Below are 10418 nucleotides of genomic sequence, written 5' to 3'. Positions count from 1 at the left end.
ACAGAAGGAAAAACAATAACATATCTCATATTGCACATATTGGCATAATCAACAATTAATAATATTCTAATCTGACTAATCGAGCCGTTTCCAAAAAGTAGTTTTCGACTATGTATAAGGTTTATAAAAAGTCTATCGACTCACCTTGGAATTTGCAGATTAGATATTGCCCCAACCGTAATATTGAAACTCTTTAATTCAACAAAATACCTAAACAGTAACTTAATTCCATTAAAACATATATATATATATATATATATATATATATATATATATATATATATATATATATATATATATATATATATATATATATATTTCTTATAAGGCTCTTACTTCGTTGAATATCTAAAACAGACATAAATTTATATTTAATCTATGCTTTAACCTTTGAGTATTTAGTAATATAAGAATGAAAAATGCAAATATACGTCGTCTAATAACCTACGATTCCTATTGTACATTAGCAACTCTCACAAGTACATAATCAACGGTTTCATAAGATTTATTGTATATAAAAAAATTTTACACCTAAACCTATATTTAATTATAAACATTTAATATGCAAGATATAACATCACTAAAACCTTTTAACCACATTAAGGCTACTTCTTAAGCTTCGTAGGTTATTACATGTCAACAATATAATATTTGTATTTAGTTTATATGCAAACACAATGTACCAAAGAAAGATTAATCTAGGCTTATATTGTTAATTAAGTAAATAAATTTTTATCGTCAATTAAATCTCCTGGCCACAAACACGAACATGCGAAAGTATAGGTATGACTTTACATATGTCCTAAGGGTGGCTATATGTCCATTTGTTCCTGATATATATATATATATATATATATATATATATATATATATATATATATATATATATATATATATATATATATATATATATATATATATATATATATATATATATATATATATATATATATATATATATATATATATATATATATATATATATATATATATATATATATATATATATTTATTCTAATAAAAGAATAAGTTTAATCTTATATTGACAAGTGACATACAATTAAAACTTTTTATTAATGTTATATATCACCTATCATGCCACTTGTCAACTCATTAATTATTCATTTCAAATTTCAAATTTTAAATTTCTACTTTAATTATATTAAATTAATAATTGATTATTCATTTCAAGTTTTAATTTTTAAATTTCTCATTTTAATTACATTAAATAGATAATTGATTAATCATTTTAAATTTTCGCACTCTAATTATATTAAATTCATAACATTATATTGAAAAATAAAATAAAATTAATACAGATTATACGATGATATAACTTCATGTATTTATTTAAATCAACGATTATAATTTTATATAACTAAAAAAATCTCTTAAGTAATAATTTATTTAAAATAATTGATTAATAATTTTGATTTTTTAATATGAAATTTAATTAATTTTATAACCGTGGTTTTCACGGGTTATAAACTAATATATATATATATATATATATATATATATATATATATATATATATATATATATATATATATATATATATATATATATATATATATATATATATATGAACAAATGAGCTTATATATCACTTTTTATTTCTAATAACTTGCATGGAACCTATAGGAGACTAGGAGTGTGTTTGTTTCGTTAATTATGGCAATTAACAAGGTAGCAAAAAAAACGGTATCATGGGTTTTTAATGGATTGCATGCATAACACGAACCAAGGTTTAGCATCACTTCGATTTTTACATGTAGGTGTTCTACTCGGAGGACGATTGGGGTTTAGGAATCCATCAAAGGAAAATGGCAACAAGGTTCATGAACAGGGAAAGAAAGAAAAACATGGAGATCACATGAATCCGAATTCCATCGGAAGGAAACGCGGAAGGATAAAACTTACCGGGTAGTATACAAGTGCAATTCTTCTGTTTAATTGCGTTTTATCCAAGCCCCTCTATGAACCCTAAACCCACCAAAGTCCTACCCGTCGCCCAAAAAGAAACTTCACAGCTCCCTTCCTGCTCTTAGCTCGATCCCTATATTTGTTTCCGTGTCTCTTCTCTCAAACGTGGCTCTTTACAAAAAGGGTTATTCTTGGTGTTTGCGTTGATAACGGAAGGAAGAGGAAAAAGAAACGACTCTCAAGGGGTTTCTTATCGTTTTTTTTCATATACCGAAGTTACAAAACGTGAGTTAGGAGCTTAAAGAATTTAAATCACCAATTTAATTCCAATTTATAACTATGGTCCTTGAACTTTGATACATACTCCAATAATAACCCCAAACATATTAAATATGATTTCCTCTTTTTCTTTTACAATCGTTTAATAGGATTTAAATAAAAACAAAGTGACGTGGTTAAAATCGAACCTTTCAAATTTTACTATTTCGAAACTTGTTATAATTTAATATATGTATCTAATATAAGAACTATCCTTTAATCATTTTGAATTACTAATTAAATCCTAGATAATAATTTAAATATTAAGTAAATCTTTTAAATCGTAATTAATCTTTTTTTTAATGTTATTATATAATAAGCATATAAACCGACACGAAACATACCTACAACTTGATCATATATAACGGAAGACTAACATCGTTAACAAGGAGATTTTTTTGGGTCGTTACACACTGGGCGTAAGTCTTAGTACGATTGGCGTACTCAGCTGCCCTGACTTTTGTTGACTTTTGGGATTTGTGTAATATTTGGACTATTAGGGTGTGTTTGGTATAGAGAAATAGAATTGCAATAGAGAATGTAAATGCAGAGAAAGAGAATTAAGCTAAGGAAATAGAATTGATTCTATTGTTTGGTAGAACAGAGTTCAGTAGAGAATTGTTTCTGAGAATCATTTTTCTTGTTTGGTTGTGTTAAACAATGAAATGGACATGAGTTTATCACCAGCCTCCTTAAAAGTCTCTTTCATTTCTTTCGTTGTTTCAATATAATAGCTTTCAGCATCATCAATTTTATTTCTTTTACGTTTAATATTGACACTAGCAATCTAGTTGTTCAACCTTTAAACAATTATTATCACCACATAATGAATAAAAGTTTTACTCAAGAATAATCGAATAATCATAAATTTTTTCAATCAAGACATCACTCACACGTAAAAGGTTTATTCTTTTGTTTGAAATCGTTCATGAATTAAAATCATTAGCAACATGATGCAACTTGTAACACCTTGTTTATTAAATAAAATAAATGAGCAAATTAATAAATTAATAGTAGCCTTAAATCCGTAATAATATAGCAATGTGTTGGTCACGAGGGTTAATTGTTACAGTTTTAGAAGTTGGGGGTTAAAAGTGCAAGTTCTAAAGTTAATTTGAAAAGGATTTCAGAAGTCAAGGTGCATTTGGTAAATTTTGGATTTAATTGAAATAAAATCATGAAGAGAGGGGTTGAATGGTAAGTATTGGACTAAAGTTGAAAAGATTTATGGAGGCAAGGGTTAAAGTGTAAGTTGGGATTTAAATTGAAAACAATTATTGTGGGGAGGGACTATTATTGAATAAATAAATTGAAGTTTTGAGTCATGAGATATAACCGATCCCACCTTTTCCCTCTCGTGAACGAATGCAACCCTAACCCTACTTCCTTTCACTTCAGCAGCCGCCACCACCAAGAGCTTCCTCAGCCGCCGCCTTCATCGCCATGTTGCCCGTCGTCTGCTACCTCACCGTTGGAGCGCCGACGAGCACCACCACTTTGTTGCTGCCGGAGGTGTGCTGTACAACCAAGGAACCGCCAAGGTCCATCCGCCATGCGTGAAGACAGCCTTCACCCCATCCCCCTTCGTTCGCTGCTCCGACCAGTCAGGATACCCCTTTGCCGCCGCTCCTTGTCGTCTAATCGCCACAACAATGCTGCTGTCGGAGATGTGTGCACCGGAGAACCACCGAGGCTGAGGCTACTGTTGTGTTCTTCCTTCTCCCGAGACATTCTTCGCCCTCCGTCATCATTCACCTCCTCCCGTTCTTCTCCGACTGTAGCTAGTTGGAGTCCGCTGCCACCGCCGCCGTGGTGCTGTTGATGCTGTTGGACGCCATGTTGATGTTGCTGCCGAACCGTCGTGAGCCACCGGGTAGGTGGTTGGGTATTTTGTACAAACTAATGAGAAACATGTGTGGGGTTGTATTTCCATATTTAGTGTGTGATATGTGTGTGTTGTCTAGCCGGGATTCCCAAGAACAGCCGTCGGCCACCGCTAGGGTGGTTATGTGCGTGTGTTATGATTAGTTAGTGTGTGTGTGTGATTATTTTGAGTTAAGCACTGTAATTGTAATTAGCAAGATGAATAATAAAAAGAAACTCAAAACCACCACCGTAAGGTGATGGCCGCCGCCGTGAGCCGCCGTTGACCACCATTACCCGAGGTGGTAGTGGGTGGTGCCCCTCAAGCAAAACCATAATGGACCTAGCAAAACCCTAATGGGCTTAAAGATTTATTTTTTGGCCTATTGGGCCATGTTTGAGTGAGAAACCCTAATTAGGGTTTAGAAAACCCTAATTGTGACTAATTGGGCCTTAGACTTATTGGACCCACTTTTGGGCCATTGAGATTGGATTGTGTATTAAGCCCAATTTCTCCATATCAATTATCTAGTAGAGTAAAGGACTTAATGGATTAAGTCCTTAATGGGCTAAGTGAGAAAAACCTAATATTCACTTGGGCTTGTGTTGGGCCATCCAAGAATAATCATTTGGACTAGAGTAATTAGTTGGGCTTTAGGGTAAGGCCCATATGAAGGATTGGGCCCAATTTGGAAAATTGGGCCATAGATAGGCCATAGTTTGGGCCTAGATGGTTGTATGATATTAGGCCCTTAGAATGAGATATGTTGGACTGGACTGAATAATTGGGCCTTAAGGAAGTCCATGTAGAGGTTTGGGCCCAATTTGAAAAATTGGGCCATAGTTGGGCCTTGGTCCATTATTAGACTTTTGGGCCTTTGGATTGGGACTTGGGCTTGAGTCAAGCTAAGATAGGGGTAAAGTAGTCTTTTATCCTAAGTATGGACTTATGATTATGAGTTGGAACCCAATTATTAATTGGGTGTTATTTTGATGTTGACAGATCAAGAATCTGTCATCCAACAGCTATGGTTTTGTCAGCAGGACTTCAGCAGTGTGAGGTGAGTTTCCTTCCAGTAGGAACGGGTTTACGGCCACAATGCCGGCCCGTTTAGTTAGCAGTAGTTCCGGACTACAGTCTGATGCAGTAGTTCAGTATGCTTGGTGTCTTTGTGATACAAGCATGGTATGAGTTATGTGTTCCGGACTATGGTCCGATGCAGTATGCAGTATATGTGTTCATATTATATGCTATGATTATGTTATGTGATGTTCAGTTAGTTCCGGACCTCGGTCTGATGCAGTAGTTAGAGTGCTTGATGTCTTTGTGACTCAAACATGTTTTGTGTTATATGTTCCGAACTCTGTTCCGACGTAGTATATAGTATATGTATTCATGCTAGTTGATATGTCTATGATATGTTATGTTCAGTCAGTTCCGTACTTCGGTCCGATGCATGGGACGGGGTCCTAGTCAGTTCCGGACTTCGGTCCGATGCAGTTAGTTCCCGACTTCGGTCTGATGCAGGGGACGGGGTCCCAGTCAGTTCTGGACTTCGGTCCGATACAGTTAGTTCCGGATTTCGGTCCGATGCAGGGGACGGGGTCCCAGTCAGTTCCGGACTTCGGTCTGATGCAGTGGGCAAGGCCCAATATATGTTTATATGTTATTGTATGGTATGTGGTAGATTGGGGGAGCTCACTAAGCTTCGTGCTTATAGTTTCAGTTTTGGTTTCAGGTACTCAGTTTTCAAAAGAGGAGCTCGGGAAGATTGCAGTGCACATACCATTTGTTCAGCCTGGGATGTTTATACTCTGATATACTTGACAATCGTTATAAAATTTTGAGATACATTGCTTATGATTTTTATTTGAGGTTTATTGACTATGGTTTTTATTATTAAATTAAACAAAATTTTTAGACTGTATTTTTGGGTCGTTACACAACTGTAAAGTGATTAATTAGAAGGACCATTCAAAAGGCATAGAGGTAAGAACACACTCTAAAAATTCCCAATACAATCAATAGTCGTAAATTGGTTTTAGAATTTTCATTCCCAAATAAAATTAAAAAAAAAAAAAAAAAAACCCTGTGTTTAAAGTCTTGCTATAGTGCTACAAATCTCCATGATCAACACACAAAAAAGAAATTGAAAAGAATGCATATAATTTAATATTTCTACACATAAAACAAGATATGATAAATTCAAAAGCACCGAAGCAATTGCTTTTCAAAATCGCAAATTGGAACAATTCAAACAAACGTAGGTTGGAATCAAATAAAAATAAACGCATGAACAGTTCTATGTAACGCAACGCAGTAGGGTTTATCATAAAAACTTATGTGAGCGAGGGAATGGATCGTATTGAATTGACTCAAAACAAAAACAATCAAAAATCAAGGGAGAAGATTCGAACGTGTGACCCATTATAGAAGCATATAACATGATACTAATTCTCTGCTTTTTTTATATTTCCCTGGGAATTGTTTCTCTCCTTTTCTCTATAAAATTTAGAGAATTAATTTGGTGGAAATTGAATTAAATTATTCCCCATTCTCTCTTTTTTAAGTACTAACCAAACAAGAGAAATGAAATATATTTCATTTCTCTACTACTAATTATCTCTACCAAACATGGCCTTAGGGTTTTGGTCCTTGTTGGGCTACTAATCTTTCTGACCTAGGGTCATTGTTAGACTTTAGGCCTTCTTGGATTTGGGCCCATAATGGGCTTTAGGTCTCATTTAGGAATTTGGGTCATATTGGGCTTTTAGAGCCATTGGGTTGGGCCTCGGTTATTAGGCCAAGTGAGAAAAGAGTAAAATGGTTTTTTACCCTAGGAGTTGGACAAATGAATCAGATTCCTAGTTATTGTTTATGGCCCAATTATTAATTGGGGTTTTATTTGATTGATTAGCATGAGGATTATTCGGATCAACAGTCGGAACGTTTATCTGTTTTTCAGCAGTTTGATGTAAGCTTCCTTCACTATAGTCGTGGGTCGAAGGCACCAATGTCAGCCCACTAGATTATGTTTGTAGTAGGATGATTGTTTTCGTGACAATTACCTGTTGTGTCTGTATCTGCTTGATGTCTCTATGACTATTATTGTAATGATTATATGTGTAGTGGTAGGGGTGAAATGGACCCGATACTGGTTGAAAGATACCGAAGGAGTGGTGATATAGACCTAGTATCGGTTGAAAGATACCGAAGGGGGCTGAACTTGACCCAATACCAGTTGAAAGATATTGAAGGGGATAAAATAGACCCAATACCACTTGAAAGATACCGAAGGGGGTGAAATAGATCCATTACTTGTTGAAGGATACCAAAGGGGGTGAAATAGACCCAATACAGGTTGAAAGATACCAAAGGGGGTGAAATCGACCCGGTACCGGTTGAAAGATACCGAAAGAGATGAAATAGACCCAATATGTTTTTTGACTGTTATATATATATATATATATATATATATATATATATATATATATATATATATATATATATATATATATATATATATATATATTGTATGAGGTATTTTGAAGAACTCACTAAGCTTCGAGCTTATAATTTTCAGTTTATGTTTCAGGTACTTCCGGTTCGAAAGAGAAGAGTCTGGCTTGATCGCAGCGGATCCACCCATGTTTCCGCAACTTTATGATTTTGAGATTGTACTCTGATTACTATTTCGCTCTTATATACTTTTGAATGATTGAAAAAGATAAATGGTATTTATGGTTGATTTAAAAATGAAATTTTTACCTTCTAATTTTTGGAATATCATAGGCACACTTAGTTTGTTTTTAAATTCCTCTAGAATTCCTACATGCGATTTCACAAAACCTTTATAGATCATTTAAATTTGAGACCCTTTTGATTTCTCACTTTTTGATCCCTAACTTGAACAAATGGATAATAAGACGAGAGAGATTGATGAGAGGTAGATGTTGGATTAGTATCATACATCAGCTCGTTCGCAAAGCAACTAAAAGAAGTAAAAACGTAATTACAATTTTAGTCCAGTGGTAGAAATGTCATTTTACTTGTATTTAACGGAAAATTCTAACAAAGTTAACGGGTAGACAAATTGTGCAATAACTGAAAACCAAAGGGACTAAAATGGCACAAAATAAAAACGTGGATTAAAATTGCAGTATTCGAAAAACCGTTGGGACAATTTCTGAAATTAGTCAAAGCTTTATTAAAAGCTATGGGAATGCTCGAATGCCTTTTTACCGACATATAAAACTAGAAGTGTCAGCGAACAACCCAGTGTGACCCACATCAACACATTAGAAATATGTAGATCTAGGTATCAAGAGCTTACGACACGTTACATGATCGAAGAAGATTGCCTATAAAACCGATAGAGATAACACAAGGTGACATCGATCCAATCTCCTGCTACACAAACACAAGAGTACTCTCACAGTCTCACCCACAGCACAACAACGCAACAACCATGGTCAAAGCAATTAGAGTCCATGAGCATGGCGGCCCTGAGGTCAACGTTCACCTTCTTTAATTGTTTCTCGCTTTCTTTAATTGATTAAAAGACTAATGGTGTTAGTTTCTGTTACAGGTGTTGACATGGGAAGATGTTGAAGTCCCAGATCCAAAAGAGGGAGAAATCAGGTTGAAGCAAAAGGCAATTGGTATAAATTTCTTGGATGTGTATATGCGTCGAGGGCACTACCCTCAACCTGTACCGTTTACTCCAGGTATGGAAGGAGCCGGAGTTGTAACAGCTGTCGGTGCCGGAGTAACCAGCTGCAAAGTTGGAGATGTTGTGGCTTACGCTAGTGGGCAGGTGGGTTCTTATGCCGAAGAGAGAATACTCCCCGCAGATCAAGCGGTGCCTGTCCCTTCTTCTGTTGATCCCGTTGAAGCAGCTGCTGTCATTTTTAAGGGACTCACAGCATATGTCATGATCCATCGAGCCTTTAAGGTGACAGAGACACATCCAAATTAGTCTTGATTTATGTGTCTATCTGTACTATGTAGATGATAAAACTTGCTTAAATATTATATTAATGGAGCAACGATTTGGATAGGTTGAACCTGGGCATACAATCCTGGTACACGCAGCGGCAGGTGGAGTCGGATATTTGATCTGTCAATGGGCAAGTGCGATCGGAGCCACCGTGATCGGAACAGTGTCGACCAAGGAGAAGGCTGTGCAGGCGAAAGAAGATGGATGTGAGCATGTGATTCTTTACAAAGATGAAGACTTTGTGAAACGTGTGATGGAAATAACATCAGGCAAAGGGGTGGATGTAGTCTTCGATGCCGTTGGGAAAGACACCTTCAATGTAAGAATCATATTAATCAATTCCACATGTAATTCTTTTTGATTTTTTGGCTCCAATTTATAAATGTAACTAACAATGATGATGCTGTGTACGTTTTGAAATCTGAAGGGATCATTGGAGTGCTTAAAAACACGAGGATACATGGTGGTTTATGGGACTGCATCAGGTGAACCAGAACCGATAAGTGTGACTAAACTAGCACCCAGATCTATCTATCTTACATTTGCATCACTCGGGGAATACATAGGAGGTAATCGAGAGCATCTGCTTATAGCTGCTGAAGCCTTGTATTCTAATGTTGCAAAGGGAGTCTTGAAGGTTCGTCTTAACCATAAGTATCCTCTGTCTCAAGCAACCCAAGCTCACATTGCTCTTGAGAGTCGAAAAACAACAGGTTCGGTTGTGTTGATCCCAGACGAGGAGTGATTCCCTTCATGTTTTCTGTTTTGAATTTATTTACTTTTTGTTATTTATGTTCATGTAATTCTCTTGTCTTCATGTTTTCTGTTATAGATTTATTTACTTTTTGTTATTGTTATTTCTTTCATGTAATTCTCTTGTGCATTAAAGTAAAGTGGTATGAATCATTGGTCCACTAACGTTTTCTAATATTTATATTTTAGTGGTATAGATACTTTATCATCATTATACTTTTACTTTCTGTAAGATACAAATTTAAACAGTTACATACTTATACTTATTCTTATTCTCATTCTTATTCTTATTCTCATAATATATAAATATACAATAGAATAGTTGTGTTTCCTTCAAATGCGTTTAATTTTGAAGTATGTTGTAGAAAACAAATACTAACAATTTACACTGGTTAAATGTCTATGTAGCTCAACCATGTTACATGTTATGGTTTAAATGGTTTTTTTTTCTTTGCATTTTAGGGGAACAAATTGTTAATTTACCTATTCTTAAAGTCATTATGTTCAAACTGAAAGAGTGAGTCAGTAAATCCCGCCCTAATCAGCAGGTTTTAAGCT

General features: G+C 34.9%; 1 protein-coding gene across 1 annotated transcript; it reads left to right on the top strand.

The window, feature by feature from the left end:
• The first annotated feature begins 8375 nt into the window (after window positions 1–8375).
• LOC111889955 (uncharacterized) lies at window positions 8376–10021 on the top strand. Its single transcript, XM_023886106.3, has 4 exons — window positions 8376–8618; window positions 8697–9062; window positions 9169–9426; window positions 9535–10021. Exons 1-4 carry the CDS (start codon window positions 8577–8579, stop codon window positions 9850–9852), a joined length of 984 nt encoding a protein of 327 aa, XP_023741874.1. The 5' UTR covers window positions 8376–8576; the 3' UTR covers window positions 9853–10021.
• Window positions 10022–10418: the final 397 nt, after the last annotated feature.

This window comes from Lactuca sativa, chromosome 2, assembly GCF_002870075.4.
Source record: "Lactuca sativa cultivar Salinas chromosome 2, Lsat_Salinas_v11, whole genome shotgun sequence".
Classification (NCBI taxonomy): Eukaryota; Viridiplantae; Streptophyta; class Magnoliopsida; order Asterales; family Asteraceae; genus Lactuca; species Lactuca sativa.
Note: the sequence above shows the minus strand (reverse complement) of the source record. Positions and strands in the feature narration are given on the sequence as shown.

Bases quoted from the DNA above. Each gene is read 5' to 3' on its own strand.
- LOC111889955 (XM_023886106.3), top strand. From the start codon at position 8,577: ATGGTCAAAGCAATTAGAGTCCATGAGCATGGCGGCCCTGAG. The intron at 9,063-9,168 runs GTGACAGAGACA...CGATTTGGATAG, and splicing joins TGATCCATCGAGCCTTTAAG to GTTGAACCTGGGCATACAAT. The intron at 9,427-9,534 runs GTAAGAATCATA...TGAAATCTGAAG, and splicing joins TTGGGAAAGACACCTTCAAT to GGATCATTGGAGTGCTTAAA.